This window comes from Ascaphus truei, chromosome 2 (genome assembly GCF_040206685.1).
Source record: "Ascaphus truei isolate aAscTru1 chromosome 2, aAscTru1.hap1, whole genome shotgun sequence".
In the NCBI taxonomy this organism is placed as follows: domain Eukaryota; kingdom Metazoa; phylum Chordata; class Amphibia; order Anura; family Ascaphidae; genus Ascaphus; species Ascaphus truei.
Genome location: NC_134484.1, coordinates 466,256,967 through 466,279,788, shown reverse-complemented (window position 1 = coordinate 466,279,788; position 22,822 = coordinate 466,256,967). Strand labels below are relative to the sequence as shown.

General features: G+C 51.3%; 1 protein-coding gene across 4 annotated transcripts in view; it reads right to left on the bottom strand.

Moving 5' to 3' along the window:
• SCAP (SREBF chaperone) overlaps positions 1–22,822 on the bottom strand; it is a 204,369-nt gene that overhangs the window by 121,438 nt on the left and 60,109 nt on the right. For all 4 annotated transcript variants that reach the window (XR_012799373.1, XM_075588144.1, XM_075588145.1 and 1 more), the window contains exon 2: positions 7,532–7,753. Coding sequence is in view for 3 of the 4 variants with exons in the window: in XM_075588144.1 (XP_075444259.1) it covers positions 7,532–7,653 (122 nt within the window). In the remaining variant the exon portion in view is untranslated. The remainder of the gene's footprint in view (positions 1–7,531; positions 7,754–22,822) is intronic.

Below are 22,822 nucleotides of genomic sequence, written 5' to 3'. Positions count from 1 at the left end.
CAAATATATACCCACGCGGGTGTACGTGAGGAACGTCAGGAGGGTATCTAACCCTGCCCCAAATATATACCCACGCGGGTGTACGTGAGGAACGTCAGGAGGGTATCAAACTCTGCCCCAAATATATACCCACGCGAGTGTACGTGAGGAACGTCAGGAGGGTATCAAACTCTGCCCCAAATATATACCCACGCGGGTGTACGTGAGGAACGTCAGGAGGGTATCTAACCCTCCCCCAAATATATACCCACGCGGGTGTACGTGAGGAACGTCAGGAGGGTATCTAACCCTGCCCCAAATATATACCCACGCGGGTGTACGTGAGGAACGTCAGGAGGGTATCTAACCCTGCCCCAAATATATACCCATGCGGGTGTACGTGAGGAACGTCAGGAGGGTATCTAACCCTGCCCCAAATATATACCCACGCGGGTGTACGTGAGGAACGTCAGGAGGGTATCAAACCCTGCCCCAAATATATACCCACGCGGGTGTACGTGAGGAACGTCAGGAGGGTATCAAACCCTGCCCCAAATATATACCCACGCGGGTGTACGTGAGGAACGTCAGGAGGGTATCAAACCCTGCCCCAAATATATACCCACGCGGGTGTACGTGAGGAACGTCAGGAGGGTATCAAACCCTGCCCCAAATATATACCCACGCGGGTGTACGTGAGGAACGTCAGGAGGGAATCAAACCCTCCCCCAAATATATACCCACGCGGGTGTATGTGAGGAACGTCAGGAGGGTATCAAACCCTGCCCCAAATATATACCCACGCGGGTGAACGTGAGGAACGTCAGGAGGGTATCAAACCCTGCCCCAAATATATACCCACGCGGGTGTACGTGAGGAACGTCAGGAGGGTATCTAACCCTCCCCCAAATATATACCCACGAGGGTGTACGTGAGGAACGCCAGGAGGGTATCAAACCCTCCCCCAAATATATACCCACGCGGGTGTACGTGAGGAACGTCAGGAGGGTATCAAACTCTGCCCCAAATATATACCCACGCGGGTGTACGTGAGGAACGTCAGGAGGGTATCTAACCCTGCCCCAAATATATACCCACGCGGGTGTACGTGAGGAACGTCAGGAGGGTGTCAAACCCTCCCCCAAATATATACCCACGCGGGTGTACGTGAGGAACGTCAGGAGGGTATCAAACCCTGCCCCAAATATATACCCACGCGGGTGTACGTGAGGAACAAGTCAGGAGGGTATCTAACCCTGCCCCAAATATATACCCACGCGGGTGTACGTGAGGAACGCCAGGAGGGTATCTAACCCTGCCCCAAATATATACCCACGCGGGTGTACGTGAGGAACGTCAGGAGGGTATCTAACCCTCCCCCAAATATATACCCACGCGGGTGTACGTGAGGAACGTCAGGAGGTTATCTAACCCTCCCCCAAATATATACCCACGCGGGTGTACGTGAGGAACGTCAGGAGGGTATCAAACTCTGCCCCAAATATATACCCACGCGGGTGTATGTGAGGAACGTCAGGAGGGTATCAAACTCTGCCCCAAATATATACCCACGCGGGTGTACGTGAGGAACGTCAGGAGGGTATCTAACCCCGCCCCAAATATATACCCACGCGGGTGTACGTGAGGAACGTCAGGAGGGTATCTAACCCCGCCCCAAATATATACCCACGCGGGTGTACGTGAGGAACGTCAGGAGGGTATCAAACTCTGCCCCAAATATATACCCACGCGGGTGTACGTGAGGAACGTCAGGAGGGTATCAAACCCTCCCCCAAATATATACCCACGCGGGTGTACGTGAGGAACGTCAGGAGGGTATCTAACCCTCCCCCAAATATATACCCACGCGGGTGTACGTGAGGAACGTCAGGAGGGTATCAAACCCTCCCCCAAATATATACCCACGCGGGTGTACGTGAGGAACGTCAGGAGGGTATCTAACCCTGCCCCAAATATATACCCACGCGGGTGTACGTGAGGAACGTCAGGAGGGTATCAAACTCTGCCCCAAATATATACCAACGCGGGTGTACGTGAGGAACGTCAGGAGGGTATCAAACCCTGCCCCAAATATATACCCACGCGGGTGTACGTGAGGAACGTCAGGAGGGTATCAAACCCTGCCCCAAATATATACCCACGCGGGTGTACGTGAGGAACGTCAGGAGGGTATCAAACTCTGCCCCAAATATATACCCACGCGGGTGTACGTGAGGAACGTCAGGAGGGTATCAAACTCTGCCCCAAATATATACCCACGCGGGTGTACGTGAGGAACGTCAGGAGGGTATCTAACCCTCCCCCAAATATATACCCACGCGGGTGTACGTGAGGAACGTCAGGAGGGTATCAAACCCTCCCCCAAATATATACCCACGCGGGTGTACGTGAGGAACGTCAGGAGGGTATCTAACCCTGCCCCAAATATATACCCACGCGGGTGTACGTGAGGAACGTCAGGAGGGTATCAAACTCTGCCCCAAATATATACCAACGCGGGTGTACGTGAGGAACGTCAGGAGGGTATCAAACCCTGCCCCAAATATATACCCACGCGGGTGTACGTGAGGAACGTCAGGAGGGTATCAAACCCTGCCCCAAATATATACCCACGCGGGTGTACGTGAGGAACGTCAGGAGGGTATCAAACTCTGCCCCAAATATATACCCACGCGGGTGTACGTGAGGAACGTCAGGAGGGTATCAAACTCTGCCCCAAATATATACCCACGCGGGTGTACGTGAGGAACGTCAGGAGGGTATCAAACTCTGCCCCAAATATATACCCACGCGGGTGTAAGTGAGGAACGCCAGGAGGGTATCAAACCCTGCCCCAAATATATACCCACGCGGGTGTACGTGAGGAACGTCAGGAGGGTATCAAACCCTGCCCCAAATATATACCCACGCGGGTGTACGTGAGGAACGTCAGGAGGGTATCAAACTCTGCCCCAAATATATACCCACGCGGGTGTACGTGAGGAACGTCAGGAGGGTATCAAACCCTCCCCCAAATATATACCCACGCGGGTGTACGTGAGGAACGCCAGGAGGGTATCAAACTCTGCCCCAAATATATACCCACGCGGGTGTACGTGAGGAACGTCAGGAGGGTATCAAACCCTCCCCCAAATATATACCCACGCGGGTGTACGTGAGGAACGCCAGGAGGGTATCAAACGCTGCACCAAATATATACCCACGCGGGTGTACGTGAGGAACGTCAGGAGGGTATCAAACCCTGCCCCAAATATATACCCACGCGGGTGTACGTGAGGAACGTCAGGAGGGTATCAAACTCTGCCCCAAATATATACCCACGCGGGTGTACGTGAGGAACGTCAGGAGGGTATCAAACCCTCCCCCAAATATATACCCACGCGGGTGTACGTGAGGAACGCCAGGAGGGTATCAAACCCTGCCCCAAATATATACCCACGCGGGTGTACATGAGGAACAAGTCAGGAGGGTATCAAACCCTCCCCCAAATATATACCCACGCGGGTGTACGTGAGGAACGTCAGGAGGGTATCAAACCCTGCCCCAAATATATACCCACGCGGGTGTACGTGAGGAACGTCAGGAGGGTATCTAACCCTCCCCCAAATATATACCCACGCGGGTGTACGTGAGGAACGCCAGGAGGGTATCAAACCCCGCCCCAAATATATACCCACGCGGGTGTACGTGAGGAACGCCAGGAGGGTATCAAACCCCGCCCCAAATATATACCCACGCGGGTGTACGTGAGGAACGTCAGGAGGGTATCAAACTCTGCCCCAAATATATACCCACGCGGGTATACGTGAGGAACGTCAGGAGGGTATCAAACCCTGCCCCAAATATATACCCACGCAGGTGTACGTGAGGAACGTCAGGAGGGTATCAAACCCTGCCGCAAATATATACCCACGCGGGTGTACGTGAGGAACGTCAGGAGGGTATCAAACCCTGCCCCAAATATATACCCACGCGGGTGTACGTGAGGAACGTCAGGAGGGTATCTAACCCTGCCCCAAATATATACCCACGCGGGTGTACGTGAGGAACGTCAGGAGGGTATCTAACCCTGCCCCAAATATATACCCACGCGGGTGTACGTGAGGAACGTCAGGAGGGTATCAAACCCTCCCCCAAATATATACCCACGCGGGTGTACGTGAGGAACGTCAGGAGGGTATCAAACCCTGCCCCAAATATATACCCACGCGGGTGTACGTGAGGAACGTCAGGAGGGTATCAAACCCTGCCCCAAATATATACCCACGAGGGTGTACGTGAGGAACGCCAGGAGGGTATCAAACTCTGCCCCAAATATATACCCACGCGGGTGTACGTGAGGAACGTCAGGAGGGTATCAAACCCTCCCCCAAATATATACCCACGCGGGTGTACGTGAGGAACGTCAGGAGGGTATCAAACCCTCCCCCAAATATATACCCACGCGGGTGTACGTGAGGAACGTCAGGAGGGTATCTAACCCCGCCCCAAATATATACCCACGCGGGTGTATGTGAGGAACGTCAGGAGGGTATCAAACTCTGCCCCAAATATATACCCACGCGGGTGTACGTGAGGAACGTCAGGAGGGTATCTAACCCTCCCCCAAATATATACCCACGCGGGTGTATGTGAGGAACGTCAGGAGGGTATCAAACCCTGCCCCAAATATATACCCACGCGGGTGTACGTGAGGAACGTCAGGATGGTATCTAACCCTCCCCCAAATATATACCCACGCGGGTGTACGTGAGGAACGTCAGGAGGGTATCAAACCCTCCCCCAAATATATACCCACGCGGGTGTACGTGAGGAACGTCAGGAGGGTATCAAACTCTGCCCCAAATATATACCCACGCGGGTGTACGTGAGGAACGTCAGGAGGGTATCAAACCCTGCCCCAAATATATACCCACGCGGGTGTACGTGAGGAACGTCAGGAGGGTATCAAACTCTGCCCCAAATATATACCCACGCGGGTGTACGTGAGGAACGTCAGGAGGGTATCAAACCCTGCCCCAAATATATACCCACGCGGGTGTACGTGAGGAACGTCAGGAGGGTATCAAACCCTCCCCCAAATATATACCCACGCGGGTGTACGTGAGGAACGTCAGGAGGGTATCTAACCCCGCCCCAAATATATACCCACGCGAGTGTACGTGAGGAACGTCAGGAGGGTATCAAACTCTGCCCCAAATATATACCCACGCGGGTGTACGTGAGGAACGTCAGGAGGGTATCAAACTCTGCCCCAAATATATACCCACGCGGGTGTACGTGAGGAACGTCAGGAGGGTATCAAACTCTGCCCCAAATATATACCCACGCGGGTGTACGTGAGGAACGTCAGGAGGGTATCAAACCCTGCCCCAAATATATACCCACGCGGGTGTACGTGAGGAACGTCAGGAGGGTATCAAACTCTGCCCCAAATATATACCCACGCGGGTGTACGTGAGGAACGTCAGGAGGGTATCAAACCCTGCCCCAAATATATACCCACGCGGGTGTACGTGAGGAACGTCAGGAGGGTATCAAACCCTCCCCCAAATATATACCCACGCGGGTGTACGTGAGGAACGTCAGGAGGGTATCTAACCCCGCCCCAAATATATACCCACGCGAGTGTACGTGAGGAACGTCAGGAGGGTATCAAACTCTGCCCCAAATATATACCCACGCGGGTGTACGTGAGGAACGTCAGGAGGGTATCAAACTCTGCCCCAAATATATACCCACGCGGGTGTACGTGAGGAACGTCAGGAGGGTATCAAACTCTGCCCCAAATATATACCAACGCGGGTGTACGTGAGGAACGTCAGGAGGGTATCAAACTCTGCCCCAAATATATACCCACGCGGGTGTACGTGAGGAACGCCAGGAGGGTATCTAACCCTGCCCCAAATATATACCCACGCGGGTGTACGTGAGGAACGTCAGGAGGGTATCAAACTCTGCCCCAAATATATACCCACGCGGGTGTACGTGAGGAACGTCAGGAGGGTATCTAACCCTGCCCCAAATATATACCCACGCGGGTGTACGTGAGGAACGTCAGGAGGGTATCAAACTCTGCCCCAAATATATACCCACGCGGGTGTACGTGAGGAACGTCAGGAGGGTATCAAACCCCGCCCCAAATATATACCCACGCGGGTGTACGTGAGGAACGTCAGGAGGGCATCAAACCCTGCCCCAAATATATACCCACGCGGGTGTACGTGAGGAACGTCAGGAGGGTATCAAACTCTGCCCCAAAACACCTCAGGGCTGAATCACTAGCCCCCAATAAGGAGTGTCAGCGCGTAGCCCCGCGTTAACTGCCATTCAAGTTAATAACCGTTAACGCAGGGTTAAGTTTTGCTTGCCGTTAGTGGCGCTTAGTTAGAGAGGAGTGTTGAAATCCCAGCAGTTACGAAAAATGTGGCTGTTTTTGTGCGGTGACACCTGGCCACTTTGGAACGCAGGCGCATAAAGAGGTCTTCTACAGGTCTTCTTATATATCTCTTTTCGCCATTATCTCTTAGCATACAGTGCTCCCACTGCAGCAAGGGATTCTGGGAAATTACATGCAAATGAGCACACAGCACACAGAAGGAACATTGTGCTGAAATATTTCGCACGGCCCCTCTGCCTCCCAGCTGACTAGGGCTACAGGAATTTAATCATACAGTAAGGCTGAAAACACCAGAGATTATATGCATTAATCATAAAACTCAACTCCGCTTCAAAGACCTCAATCAAAGCCGATTAAACCTCTATTGATCTCGTTCATGACTGCCGGTGGTTGCTGCGTTTATTCCCCCCCCACCCCTCCTCTAATGCCGGTCAGCAGTGCGGATATTCAACGCGCCAGATAGAAATATGGCTGACCATTTTATTGCGGGCGCTGTTCCAGTCCCGGGCCATCGGCAGAAAGGGCACCGACTAGCTCAGGAAAGGGACTATCCCACATCGTATCATTTCTCGTCAAGAATTATGATCAAAGAAATCCGTACGCTTGTCGCTAAACGCATTCTGGAAAACTGGCGTCTTGGGACGGTTTGCAACACTTAAATCATCTATTTGTCACGACCGTAAAAAGGTTTACTGCTTGTAGGAGTGAAAAGAAATACACGCGAGGGTTTGCAAAGAATTAAACAAAAAAAATACACGGCTCGGGATGTTGTAATCTCCATGTTTGCGTTACAATAAGTGGCGGGCAGGGGGTGGGCAACTCAAGTCCTCAAGGGCCACCAACAGGTTTTCAGGATACCGCTGCTTCAGCACAGGTGGCTCAATCAGTGGCTCAGTCGAAGACTGATTGAGCCACGTGTGCTGAAGCAGGGGCCGATTGAGCCCCCCGTGCTGAAGCAGGGGCTGAATGAGCCACCCGTGCTAAATCAGGGATATCCACAAGTCCTGACCTGTTGGTGGCCCTTGAGGACTAGAGTTCCCCACCCCTGGTCTAGGCCTCCATCAGAGGGCACACGCAGGGTGTTGGGCGCACGACACGGTGTCTCCGTGGGAACAGATGCGGCCGACTCACCAGCAGGCGAGGATACAGAGCGCTGTGAAGATGATGATGGGGATGGGGTAGGACGCACAGAGCAGCCCGTGGCTGTAGAAGGCCCGCGATATCTTCTCCCGCAGCTTATCAGTCAGGGTCATCCTCAGCGGCTGTCACCTGCGCCCCATCCCGGAACGGGTCCTGTGGCTACAGGCGCTGATCCGTGGCCGGCTCTCTGCTTGCAGGGAACATGATTGGGACCTGGGGGTGGGGGGAAGGGGGGGAGAACGGTTAGAACCAGAACGTATATATTCCTTCTTATACACGACACCGGGAAACGCAGCGATGTACCATTGTAACCAGGGCCCTGCGCCTAAGAGCTTACACTCTACTTTTATGGCACACTGGCTTGTCCTCAGATCACCCGGTAGCGGCACGGTGAAGCATATTAAGTTCACCCACTCCAAAGACTGGGACACCAATGCTTACAAATTAGGGGTCCAGATACAGAGAGGTCTGATAACTCAGTGCTAATAGCAGGTCGTTACCAAATCATCACCGGAAGTTATTTTCCCGGCAGGTTGAGTTATATGCCCAGAGCCTTGGTATCTCTCATTAGCACGGGCTTACCGCCATGCGAAGTTAGCGCTGCCTTGCGTTAGCTTCATGTAACATGGCGTAGCGCCTAAAAGGTGGCGCTACTCCCATCCAGACCCTGAAATATGGGTCCAGGGCGAGTCCCCAAGTGACATACAGACCTCCCCCCCCCCCCCCCACCTCAAAACAACAGGTGCCGAGATCCCTGCGGCAGAAAAATGAACACACCCGAGATACCGGAAATATATGCCAATTTGGATAATGCACAGGAGAGGAGGTTGAAAAAAAAAAAAGACGTGTGTCCGTCAGAGTATATTGCAATGATTAAAATGAGCATATTTCCCAGGTGCGTTCAGATTTGGGCCTAGGCGTCTCTCCCCATGTTGTATAAAAGATGTGTGTTGGGGAGGTACAGCAGTCACTAGACTCTAGTAAGATAGATACCCTCTCTGCCTCCCTCCTCTCTGCATTTCTCGCTCTCACTCCCCACGCTAACTAGGACGGAACCCTATGGCTAGGTTACCCTAACCACGGGGGTATAAGGCAGAAAAATTCCAACGCAAATACCAGTTTAAATTAAACCACGTGAACACATCGGGTGGAAATAAGAATAATACATGTACAGTATACAATCCCCTGAATTGGCGCAGCCCCAGAAGTGGACGCAGTCCACGTCCGTGTAAGAGTCGCAGGGACAGGAGTTCAGGGGCGCGCACACATCCAGGTGTATGTAGGAATGAGAAAATATTGCACTGCATGTGTTTTATCATTTCTCTATACACCTGGATATGTGCGCGCTCCTGATCTCCTGTGATTAGGGGGAACGCCCATCCTGCGCATCGTTAGCCCGAACGGCCGTTATAATTAACGCAATGCCCCTCTCAAGACAAAAATGGCGTGAATGTGCCGTTAATGAGCTCTTAAGACGCTTTACATGTTCATCTTTAACAAGGTGTTAGGTTAGCGTCTCGTTACCGGATCTATGTGGATCTAGACCAAATGAGTGAGAAGTCACCCAGGGATCACATGCCAGGGATCACATGCCAGGGATCACATGATCACAACCCTGCAGTGTTTAGCGAGGAGCTGCGAGCACCAAGAGGGTTAAGAATTGTTACGACGAGATAAAGAACGAAGAGAAGGATTGTTAAACAAACAGTGTTTCTATGTTATGTGCAGCCCGGGGAGTCAGGCCGCACATAGCTTACATCACATAGGACAGGAGTCACGGTTGGGCAATAAAACAAGTCGCCGCAATAACAATATTCAGGTTAAAAAATCGCTGTAAATATCTGTCCAATAGGAGGCATCACAAAAACACTAATCACACGATAAAATCTTTTGAAAATCATGAAGTTTTAATGAACTTGAAAAACAGGCGTCACACATGAAACAAGAGAAAATCAGTTCTGTAGTACAGGAGGGCCCCACTCCTAGGGCGGGTTCGGTTCCAGGCCCCCGCCAAAAGCAGAACATAGCTTTTGTGCTCTCTGCACACAAAAAAAAGCTATATGCACCGGCGACTTCCCGTCCCTCCTTCGTCCCAGAATGCAGCATTCTGCGAATACATGGAGTCGGGCGGCCCCTTTCTGCGCATGCGCGCCGTCGGGCGGCCCCTATCTGCGCATGCGCGGAGTCGGGCGGCCCCTATCTGCGCATGCGCGGAGTCGGGCGGCCCCTTTCTGCGCATGCGCGGAGTCGGGCGGGCCCTTTCTGCGCATGCGCGGAGTCGGGCGGCCCCTTTCTGCGCATGCGCGGAGTCGGGCGGCCCCTTTCTGCGCATGCGCGGAGTCGGGCGGCCCCTTTCTGCGCATGCGCGGAGTCGGGCGGCCCCTTTCTGCGCATGCGCGGAGTCGGGCGGCCCCTTCTACAAGCATGGCGCTACTCTATTAGATAATACGGTCTGCATTTTTTTTAAACTCCTAATGCCATTTTAATGATTTCAAAAAAAATATATACTGATCATTCTTTGGTTGCTACAGCAACCAGTTAGAACGTCCTATCCACTTCCTCTTCTGAAACGCACACCTTTTAGAGCTCTGTCCTTTGACAACAAAGTATCACAAACAGATCTGTTGCTGTGTTCCAACCAGCAGACTGTCTATTGCTCTGAAAGCTGTAACAATAATGTGTTACACTTAGTAAGATAATGCTGCATATCAGATGTAGCATTTCACAGAAAGTTAAAAGGCGGCCATTTCGTTAGGCGCACAATCAGGATTGTTACAGATGTGTAACAGGAGCACCAAACTATTGCCAGCGTAGGTGCGACTGTAGAATTATACATTGTCACATGCTTCACATATACAAACAAGGGGAATGTACTGTAGTATTGCTGCTTTAATAACGTGTGAATATACAGGCAGGTGACTCAGGGAGTGTTATAATATTACTGCACTTCCCTGTTCAAAAGCTGCATTACTACAAATAGCCCTTCATGTAAACACACTCATTGCAAACAACGTGTGTGTGTGTATGTATAAATAACAGATGCTTTACCTAGCTAGGTCACCGCTTAAGTGTCACGAATGCCAGAGCAGGATATTTTAATCAAATGTATAATGTTTCCGTGGTAACCAAATACGTGGTTGTATATCCTCTGCTTTGTGGAAAGACTGTTCAGCTCCTATTCAATATGCAACGAGCACATCTTCCCTGCGCTGGACAACATTTGAGCCTCATTTAAATGAATGGAGCAGGTCTCTTCAGCACAGGGAGGGCACCGCCACCTATACTGACAGAGGGCCTCTGAAATGATTAATCAGCGCATTATCGTTATTCTTTAGTTGTAAGTAATTAAGATGCCATCATTAGCAAGCCTTGTTAAACAGAAGTGCTATAAGTAACGAGGCAGAAATTCATTCCACGGAAACCAGCGCAGATAAAAATAAAACATTTGTACCCGATACAAATAAGGCCAAATCTTCACTTTAACCTTTTTAGTCCCTGTCACCGTGGGGAAGGCTCGTTTTCCAGGGGCCGATTGGGCAGACCGCGCCGTTGAATCAAAGCCCGTCCCCCCGACCCCTCTCTGCGTCCGTTTACGTCCTTGCTCAGGGAGTGTCTAAATGCAAGACTGGACACCTGGCATCCCTAGTCTCAGGTAGGGAGCTGCCCAGCAGTCATCATGGGACAAGACGGACACGGGCTTTGCCTAAATAATACTTCCCTGGAAATGAAAGCTGCTGGAAACTCCCTGCTTAAAAAGGTGCAATCCCATGTAGCAGGGGGGAAAAAATACAAACCTTTTGTAAATCCGTTAATTGGTTTTTTTACAGGTATCTAACTAAAAGCCAAGATGGTTACGTTTGTTTCTCGGGAAATTTATTACAAATTGCATTTCTTAGGCCTCTGCATGAGGAGAGTGGTTTGTCAATCAGGTGGTTTCTTTCCCCTCATCCCAGGGGGGCTCAACTCCAGTCCCCAAGACTAGAAGGATATCTCTGCTTCAGCACAGGTGGCTCAATCAGTCCCTGCTTCAGCACAGGTGGCTCAGACAGCCTCTGATTGAGCCACCTGTGCTGAAGCTGGGATATTCTGGGGAGGAGGGGGATGGGTGGGGACTTGAGGACTGGACTTGAGCACCCCTGCTTTATTCCACACGGTCAGAAAACCAACCAACAAAAGGGGAGGGGGAGAGAGTGCGGTCTGCCTGTGTAATCTCCTGTTGAACACACAGGGACATCAGACAGAAGGGAGCAGCCAGAGGAGATCACACCCTTCCAAGTCTCAGATCACCGGGTTACATAACAACAAAACCAAATTTTGGTTTATAAAAAAACAAACAAAAAAAAAAACAGAAAAAGTAATCAAATCACCCTGATGTGACCTCTTAAACATGTCCCTGCTGTTAGTATACTTTGGCCCTAGGAGGGACTGCCCGCTTTCTCCACTAAAATCTACACGTAAACTATAAAATAATTACAAAAATGAATATTGTCTCCATTGAAGATAATGTGCCCCGTCCTTTAGATAAAGCTATTCCATGTATTTAGTCTGTAGTTTCTCCTATGCCCTCGGTGAAAGTTTCATAGAGCGACACCGGCAGAAGGCGGCTGGCAGGGAGAGTCTTCAGGCTGAAACGGAGGACACACCCAAAAATACTCCAGGCCCAGACTTGTTCTCAGCCAAGAGATACCGTCCCTTTTTTCTAAACCAAATGTCGGAGCTATTATCCTTGAACTTGCTAATGATGATTGAAACCAGTCTAACTGGAGGGCTTTCAGCAACACACAAACCATCACCTAGATCAGCGGCTACCAACCGATTGTGTACAACCAGGCCTGGATTATCCATTGGGCACAATGGACACAGTGCCCAGGGCCTATGAAAAAGTTTTAGCCCCCCCAAAAAAATTGTTCATTAGAGGCGGCCAGTTAAGGCAATACCGCAATAAAAATAGTATTATACACAAAATATCATAGCATCAAAGTATGATAGTCATATATTATGTAGCCAGGTCCCCTGCGGTATTACCTTCTCCTGTCATATGCGAGCCGAGTAGCACTAAGGGTTGCGGCCGGTATCGTGTTGTGGTGGTTCCGCCGGTTCGCGGAGCAGGGCGCCGCCATTGTTAGGGGCGTTGCGCATGCGCGAGAAGCAGGAGCACTCCAGGACTACAGGGAGCTCGCGTCTGCGCAATTAAGGTCCAGAAAGCCCGCGAAGGACTAGCCAATAGGGAGGAGGATCTCTGTTGGCAACCGGAGGTATATTTCGCGCGCAGGAACTACGTAGTCAGTCGGGGACTGGAGCGGCAAGGGGCAAGAGGTAGGGTGCTGGAGTCCGTGACTCCGAGCACTAGGCCAGTACTCCCCTAGGCCCCAGACAGCCCTGAGCCACGCTAGCGGAGTGTGATAGGGACTGGCCCTAGGTTAGGGACCTGCCCCTTATTTATAAGCCAGTAAGGAATGAGAGGTTTGGGCCTATGCTAGGTCGTACAGGGATCCATAGACTATAAGTGCGGAGGCTCCGTGCGGAGTGACTACAGCCGGTGGACATCAACCGGGCTGCCATTAGGTACAGACGACGGAAGAAGCGGTGATATTATCCACGCTGGAATTCACCTCACCATTGGAGGACATCCAGCGATCCCATTGCGGTATAGCAGCACCCGCGGCTGGAGCCCGGGCAGGTAATCCCACCACACACGTGCACCAACCAGGCCTACCATTGACATAGTGGCTGCGCAGTCACACACAAATACATATACGCGGGTCTACGGATTGGGAGTGCAAGACGTTGGGTGGGACTCATGGGACTTGAGGGTGGGATTATTGTGTTGGTACGGTAGCGTCCATCCAGACGCATAAAGTGTGGACACCCGCCGTGGTGTCCGTTATAGCTAACCTTGAGGAAACGCTGGGTTGGGTTACCTTTAGAGAAGGACCCCTGTTACTATCTGTTTGATTTCTATGTTTAGTGAGCAGTAAAGAAGTATTCGTTCTTATACATTATTGTATGTGTTATTGATTGTCCTGCGAGGAACCACTCCCCCTCTGGTGGGAGCCATCGCAGGTGGAGGCGCTGCATCATTGTAAGTAATATCCATTGTATAACTGCCCCAGGTTCCCCGTGGCGGAAGCTCAGCCCTCCTGTGAGCTAACAGGTTATGCACCACACTGAGTAACTATATATGTTTTCTGCACCCCCACAGTATAATCTGCGATTGGGGGGGGGGAAAACCCGTTACAATTATATAGATCTATGATTATGTTATGGGACCTAAACATTGAATACAATGCAAATATGTATCTATAGCTCTATCTTTGGGGCCTATGATTATAATATGTATCTATAGATCTATCTTTGGGACCTACGATTATAATATGTATCTATAGATCTATCTTTGGGACCTACGAGTATAATATTTATCTATAGATCTATCTTTGGGGCCTACGGTTATAATATTTATCTATAGATCTATCTTTGGGGCCGACAATTATGAGTGCGTCCAGGGTCTACAAAGACTTGGCGCCGGCCCTGTGTACAATAACGTAACACGCCATACTGCGCCACCTACTGTAGCTGTGTTATGGTATCTGTAACCATGCTTATATCAAACGTTTACCAGCTTCCTGCCCTGACTTTGCAGGAGGCGGTGAGGTGGTTAGGATGTGGCCTGTTGATACCATGTCAGCCGCAACATACACAGTAACTCAGAGATATCCCTGTGTGCACAGGTATTAATTCATTATATGCACAGCTAGTCATTTTTAAACATCAATTTGTCTAACATATCTTTTCCAGCTAATTGTTTCTCTGAATGGGGCACGTTGACTTGCTCCAATTTTTCCAAAAAAAAGAAACCATCTCGTGGAGCTCGCCAAAATGCTAGAATTCCCCGACCAACAAATCTACCCCGTACCGCGGTCTCTAGCATACCACACAGCGCGGATTACACACGCACACTGCAGGAAACGGGCGGTGTCAGGAGAATGAGGAACGGCTCATTCTGCCAGGACCTCACGGTACTGTGGGGGGGGCATGTGAAAGGCTCCGCGGAGATACTGGAACCCCTCAGCATGCCCCCTGAAGGAAATGGTATAAAGAAGTGCAAAAAAGGGTACATGGTTCACCCCATGAAACATATTACACCCTCCACATGTGCAGCCTGGTAGAAAGTAGCAAGTGGGGAGATATGAAAGACCAGGGGGGCTCAACTCCAATATTCAAGCTCCACCCCCCTCCCCTTCCCCCAACAGGTCAGGTTTTTTGATTGAGCCACTTTTGCTGGAACTGGGATATCCTGAATACCTGGACTGTTGGAGGGGGGGGGGGGGGGGGGGAGACGGTAGAAGGGGGAGGGGGGAGGGGGAAGGGACTCCACCAATATAATAATGAAAAATAATACAATGTTAATAAATTATTATATAAACAGTGACACACACACACACACACACACACACACACACACGAATATGTTATAAAATGAAGATCCCGTGATTGAGGCGGAAATATGTCAGACCAGTAGGGCTCTAATTAGCATAATGGGTCTCTTGACATAATAATGTCTGACTATACCTTATCTCCAGAGCCAGGAAGTATAACATATTGCTACTGGAGAGAGGTATAATGAAAGCCGGTGTATGTAACACGTATTGTGACGATACAATGTATCCTGACCAATATTCACATCACTGTGTGGGTCGGACCACAGCCACTGTATGGGGATATGTGGAAAAGATACATATAAATGAGAAGGGCTATCCTTTGCTGGGTTAGGATATTAATTCCCTGTAAAGACATATAATTACCAAGTATGATTGAATGGTATTAGGATAATCCTATAGTCAGAAAAAAGCCCTTTAATTAATGGCATCTAGTTATCATGGGTACAAATCCTACTGTATGCAAGTATGATTCTAACCATAATATGCAAAGTCTCTATTCAGTATAAAGGGACTACATATATCATGGAATTCATGCTTGTAGGCAAGTGTACATATACATAGGTATCATTCCTACATAAAACTGTATATATTTATGTATGTATGTAAGTATGTAGCACCCACAATTGTATGTATGTATGTATGTAGTACCCACAAATGTATGTATGTATGTATGTAGCACCCACAACTGTATGTATATAGCACCCACAACTGTATGTATATATGTATGTATGTATGTAGCACCCACAAATGTATGTATATATGTATGTAGCACCCACAACTGTATGTATGTAGCACCCACAAATGTATGTATGTATGTAGCACCCACAACTGTATGTATGTATGTAGCACCCACAACTGTATGTATGTATGTAGCACCCACAACGGTATGTATGTATGTTGCACCCACAACTGTATGTATGTATGTATGTATGTAGCACCCACAACTGTATGTATGTATGTAGCACCCACAACTGTATGTATGTATGTAGCACCCACAACTGTATGTATGTATGTATCACACACAACTGTATGTATGTATGTATGTAGCACCCACAACTGTATGTATGTATGTATGTAGCACCCACAACTGTATGTATGTATGTATGTATGTATGTATGTATGTATGTATGTAACACCCACAGTGTACTCTTTACAAAAGAGACAGAAACCAGTGTAGGGAATTATAATACAATAAGTACAACAAGCAAAGTCAGACACTAGGAAAGGAAATCCCTGCCCCGGAGAGCTTACAATCTAAGTGGTAGGATGGGAGAGTTACAGAGACAGCAGGTGAGGGAATATGTGCTGCAGATGGCAGTGTTTGGCCACAATGGGTGGTGGGAGTGACTGTGGGTGTGGGACAGTGGGCATGAGTCCAGGCTATTGGGATGCTTAATGTACTGCTGCGGCCGAGTTTATTCAAGCATTTGCCCGTTCTCGGCCGCAGCAGTAACCTGGCGCGCGCCGGAGGGTGACGGGCGCGCGCCAAAGCAGCGGAAGAGCGCCCTCCGATCGGGGCGCTCTCCCTCCCGCTGCCGGGTCCGCCGGGTCCCCCGGAACCCCCTGCCGCCGTCCCCCACATCGCGGGACACCAGGGCTCCCTCGGGGAGCCCTGGACGCGCGTGCAGGGGGCGCAGGCACCCGATGACGCGTGACCGCGCATCACACGCTGAGGGAGTGCGGCTAGCACGCCGGGGCATCCCCCGGCTTGCGGTGCTAGCCGTGCTCGAATTAAACGTGTCGGTAGTGTAAGAGGCGAGTTTTACGGTTTGACCTAAAGGTGGGGAGAGAAGGTGCTTGGCGTATACCGAGTGTGAGGGAGTTATGCAAAATAGGGAGCACTTGTTTCACCATTCCCACGTTTTGTATTCAGGAGTAACACGTACACAGTCATTATTTAATTTTAGTATATACACGAGCCCAATGTCGGCTTTGAAATTACTGTCAGTTCGGGCGACCTGAAGCTCTGTGCAGCAGAGCGAGTACTAACATACTATGCAGGAGATGTACAATATTCTGTGCTGTACAAACAGGCTTGTAACGCTGGAGCTATGGGGTGTCAAGGGCTTGTTCTGGAATGCAAGGCAGAGGCCTCTGGGAAGGGATGCAAAAATGTGACCCTGTGCTTGCTCATCAGAATATGCATGAGCCATTTCTCTCCCAACACTGTTTTCTTTTGGCTTCTTTTTACACAACAGTCTTACTAGTTATTCTCTTACTTTCTCTCCATTGTGCTGCTCTTCACCCAATCCCCTCTTCTCACCCTCCTCTATACCACAATCCCCTCTTCCCACACTCCTCTTCACCCCAATCCCCTCTTCCCACACTCCTCTTCACCCCAATCCCCTGTTCACCCAATCAACTCTTCTCTCACCCTCCTTCACCCAACCCCCCTTTTCCTCTCCCAATTCTTCACCCCAGCCTGTCTCTCCATCATTACCCCACGGTCGCCCCTATTTGTCCTCTGTCCCACCTCTTCACCCCAATCCCACCTTCTAGCACTCCTATTCCCCACACCTTCTCTTTGACTCATTCAATCTATCCCTTCATGTTAACGCTCGCCCACCAAGGCCGCTGACATTAACAGGCTACTGAAGATCTGCTGATGGGGTGTCTGGCCACGATTCAACGTGGTCTTCTCCGACCTCCGTACGAGTTGGAACTTCGGCTCATCTCACCGCGGCCAAGAGAGAGACACCGTAAAATGGAGAGGAGCTAAAGCAGTATCCACAAGACAAGGAATGTGGTCGTAAAACCGAGGACGGGCAACGGTCGCACGAATTGAAAACGCACAAATGCATCCTCCCATCCACGCCTGCGGGTGCCACTCATCCAAAAAAGTGGTCTGGAGAGTGGCCCGTGGATACATATGGTTATTCAGAGGACTATGGAGACTTGTCATGGAATTCACTGCTCTCACACGACTGCACAGAAAGGTACGCAGACAATCGATTGCTGCAGCAGAGAAAAACAGTCCTGTACCTACAGACTGTGCATCCAACTTGCTGATGGAACATCGGCCTGCTGGAACCAGCAGAGCCTCCAGGGAGAGGCCAGGTGCCCGAGATCAGGCTAAAACCAGTGCTGCTATAGGCTGCAGGCAATAGCAACAATAGCTCATGCTGCTATCCTGCACTCCTGTTTCAAAAGCATTTTAAAATGGAGCCACCTCTGGGGTGGAATCCTTTCTGGTGATCAGGCACACTTGGCTTCCACTAGGAGGTGAGATGGTGATCGTACGACGACAGAATGGCCCTGTAATATGCAGCTAAGGAAGAGCGCATGCATGCAAAGCCACACACTTCCATATCCAAGACAAACACTTAAACCACTACACCATGTCTCAAAAGGCATCAATGACAGGTTCAGCAGGGGGGCTCAACTCAGTCCCCCAGCTCTCCCCCCTGTCCCCCCGCCCAACAGGCCAGGTTTTCAGGATATGCCAGCTTCAGCACAGGTGACTATTAGTCTGCTTCGGCACAAAGTGGCTCAATGCGGCACTTATTCCCTATGGAGAGAGGGATTGCTGATACATTGCTTAACATGCCTATTAGCAACAGAGAATTTGACAGATTATTTAACAAGGGGGTGATGTGGGAGTGAGGGTTTAGATCCCGATTATAATCCTACATCGGCCCTACTCATGCTCATATCAGAGACACAGTAACAAGAAGAAGAATGAGCAGCTCAGTGTGTCCAGACACTGACTGATAACAATGTCACTGAGTGTGAAGCAGGGGAACCTTGCTCAATTCCCGGTGTCGGCTCCTTGTGACCTTGCACAAGTCACTTTATCTCCCTGTGCCTCAGGCACCAAATCATAGATTGTAAGCTCTGCGGGACAGGGACTGTTGTCTGTGACAACCCTATGTGCTGCATAACTGTAACGTGCGGTGTGTCCCATTGGGAGAACCCCGGTCCCCGCCTGCAGAGAACGAGAAGTGTCTGGCCCCCGGGATAAGCCTGGACATCGCATAGACAGAGGTCAAGATGAAACACTAGTATTAAAGACCTAAACGGCTCATGCTGGAAAGGGGTCATTCTGAGATCCAGGGGGAAGGAACACTGCTTAGGGCGGGGCAGCTGCACATACATGGATAGCCACAACGCATCAATCCATGCTGCAGCAACACAACGGGACCCAGAGAAGGACGAGCAAAGGAGAACGAAAGGGCAATCAGCGACCTGAACATGACTTAAAGTACTTCAAATGCAAGACCCTACCATTTATTTAAATTGTAAGCTCTTCAGGGCAGCCCACCCCCCCCGCCCAGTTTACTTTTAGTTTGAGGTATTATGTACTTACCCCCATTTGTATTGTTCCCAGTATTAATGTCTTAACCCCTACAGTGCCCTTCTGTACGTACAATGTTATTCACATAGCGCCATCCATGTATGTGGCGCTGTACAACAAAACCATAAGGGGGTAAATACATGACAATCAATGGCAAGAAGTGCAGCAGGGAGATGAAAATGGAAGAGTGCTCCCCCCCCCCCCGACCTGGTCACACTCACGTGATCGCATCAGGAGGTTGTCAGCACTATAGAGGTTAGAGGTCCAGCGCACATGCCGTGTGGGATATTAATAGGAGTACAATACCATATTGATGATTCAGTCTCTCTTATCTGACAAACTGAAGGGCTTATCACAAATCAATAAGACGCCAGGGGGTAATGAGATCCCCGTGTTTACACGTTACTGCTCCTTTCCACCCCACTAGTCAGCCACATGGCAGCCGTTACCATGCGGTGATTGTGGTCTATAGGTGATTATGAAACCATGTTCAGAGGTCAGGGTGCAGGCAACAAGGAAGAGGCCACTTTACATTTACCAGGTCAGTAGTTAATAGCAACTTAAACCGATCCCAGAGGTGCAGAAGCACAACAAATACACGTATTGTTCTATATACATGCTGCTCTCATTCAGGGCTCATACATCCCCACGGGAAGAATGCAGCAGTGATTACAACGCTGCAGTGATCGGTCCAGTTGTAAAGAAATACAAAATACAGTCATGTCCCCAGCTAAGGGATTTACAGTGAGAAACATACGAAAATCCTTTTACAGTGAGACATATCAGGGAAAAAAAAAAGATTAATTTAAGGGGAAAAAAATGGAAAAAGAGAAATTACATTTCTAAAAAATTCCTAATAATCCCGCCACGCTCACAGCGCTCGAGGAACCCGTCACATCTACCTGCTGAATAACTCCCGCCCGCTCACAGCGCCCGAGGAACCAGTCACATCTACCTGCTGAATAACTCCCGCCCGCTCACAGCGCCCGAGGAACCCATCACACCTACCTGCTGAATAACTCCCGCCCGCTCACAGCGCCCGAGGAACCAGTCACATCTACCTGCTGAATAACTCCCGCCCGCTCACAGCGCTCGAGGAACCCGTCACATCTACCTGCTGAATAACTCCCGCCCGCTCACAGCGCCCGAGGAACCAGTCACATCTACCTGCTGAATAACTCCCGCCCGCTCACAGCGCTCGAGGAACCCGTCACATCTACCTGCTGAATAACTCCCGCCCGCTCACAGCGCCCGAGGAACCCGTCACACCTACCTGCTGAATAACTCCCGCCACGCTCACAGCGCCCGAGGAACCAGTCACATCTACCTGCTGAATAACTCCCGCCCGCTCACAGCGCCCGAGGAACCCGTCACATCTACCTGCTGAATAACTCCCGCCCGCTCACAGCGCCCGAGGAACCCGTCACACCTACCTGCTGAATAACTCCCGCCCACTCACAGCGCCCGAGGAACCCGTCACATCTACCTGCGGAATAACTCCCGCCCGCTCACAGCGCCCGAGGAACCCGTCACACCTACCTGCTGAATAACTCCCGCCCGCTCACAGCGCCCGAGGAACCCGTCACATCTACCTGCTGAATCACTCCCGCCCGCTCACAGCGCCCGAGGAACCCGTCACATCTACCTGCTGAATAACTCCCGCCCGCTCACAGTGCCCGAGGAACCCGTCACATCTACCTGCTGAATAACTCCCGCCACACTCACAGCGCCCGAGGAACCCGTCACACCTACCTGCTGAATAACTCCCGCCCGCTCACAGCGCCCGAGGAACCCGTCACACCTACCTGCTGAATAACTCCCGCCACGCTCACAGCGCCCGAGGAACCCGTCACATCTACCTGCTGAATGACTCCCGCCCGCTCACAGCGCCCGAGGAACCAGTCACACCTACCTGCTGAATAACTCCCGCCCGCTCACAGTGCCCGAGGAACCAGTCACACCTACCTGCTGAATAACTCCCGCCCGCTCACAGTGCCCGAGGAACCCGTCACATCTACCTGCTGAATAACTCTCGCCCGCTCACAGCGCCCGAGGAACCCGTCACATCTACCTGCTGAATAACTCCCGCCCGCTCACAGCGCCCGAGGAACCCGTCACATCTACCTGCTGAATAACTCCCGCCCGCTCACAGTGCCCGAGGAACCTGTCACATCTACCTGCTGAATAACTCCCGCCCGCTCACAGCGCCCGAGGAACCCGTCACATCTACCTGCTGAATAACTCCCGCCCACTCACAGCGCCCGAGGAACCCGTCACATCTACCTGCTGAATAACTCCCGCCCGCTCACAGTGCCAGAGGAACCAGTCACACCTACCTGCTGAATAACTCCCGCCCGCTCACAGTGCCAGAGGAACCCGTCACATCTACCTGCTGAATAACTCCCGCCACACTCAGCGCCCGAGGAACCCGTCACATCTACCTGCTGAATAACTCCTGCCACACTCACAGTGCCAGAGGAACCAGTCACACCTACCTGCTGAATAACTCCCGCCCGCTCACAGCGCCCGAGGAACCAGTCACACCTACCTGCTGAATAACTCCCGCCACACTCACAGTGCCAGAGGAACCAGTCACACCTACCTGCTGAATAACTCCCGCCCGCTCACAGCGCCCGAGGAACCAGTCACACCTACCTGCTGAATAACTCCCGCCCGCTAACAGCGCCCGAGGAACCAGTCACACCTACCTGCTGAATAACTCCCGCCACGCTCACAGCGCCCGAGGAACCCGTCACATCTACCTGCTGAATAACTCCCGCCACGCTCACAGTGCCCGAGGAACCCGTCACACCTACCTGCTGAATAACTACCGCCCGCTCACAGCGCCCGAGGAACCCGTCACATCTACCTGCTGAATAACTCCCGCCCGCTCACAGCGCCCGAGGAACCCGTCACACCTACCTGCTGAATAACTCCCGCCCGCTCACAGCGCCCGAGGAACCCGTCACACCTACCTGCTGAATAACTCCCGCCCGCTCACAGCGCCCGAGGAACCTGTCACATCTACCTGCTGAATAACTCCCGCCCGCTCACAGCGCCCGAGGAACCTGTCACATCTACCTGCTGAATAACTCCCGCCCGCTCACAGCGCCCGAGGAACCCGTCACACCTACCTGCTGAATAACTCCCGCCCGCTCACAGCGCCCGAGGAACCTGTCACATCTACCTGCTGAATAACTCCCGCCCGCTCACAGCGCCCGAGGAACCCGTCACACCTACCTGCTGAATAACTCCCGCCCGCTCACAGCGCCCGAGGAACCCGTCACATCTACCTGCTGAATAACTCCCGCCCGCTCACAGCGCCCGAGGAACCCATCACACCTACCTGCTGAATAACTCCCGCCCGCTCACAGCGCCCGAGGAACCCGTCACACCTACCTGCTGAATAACTCCCGCCTGCTCACAGTGCCCGAGGAACCCGTCACATCTACCTGCTGAATAACTCCCGCCCGCTCACAGCGCCCGAGGAACCCGTCACATCTACCTGCTGAATAACTCCCGCCCGCTCACAGTGCCCGAGGAACCCGT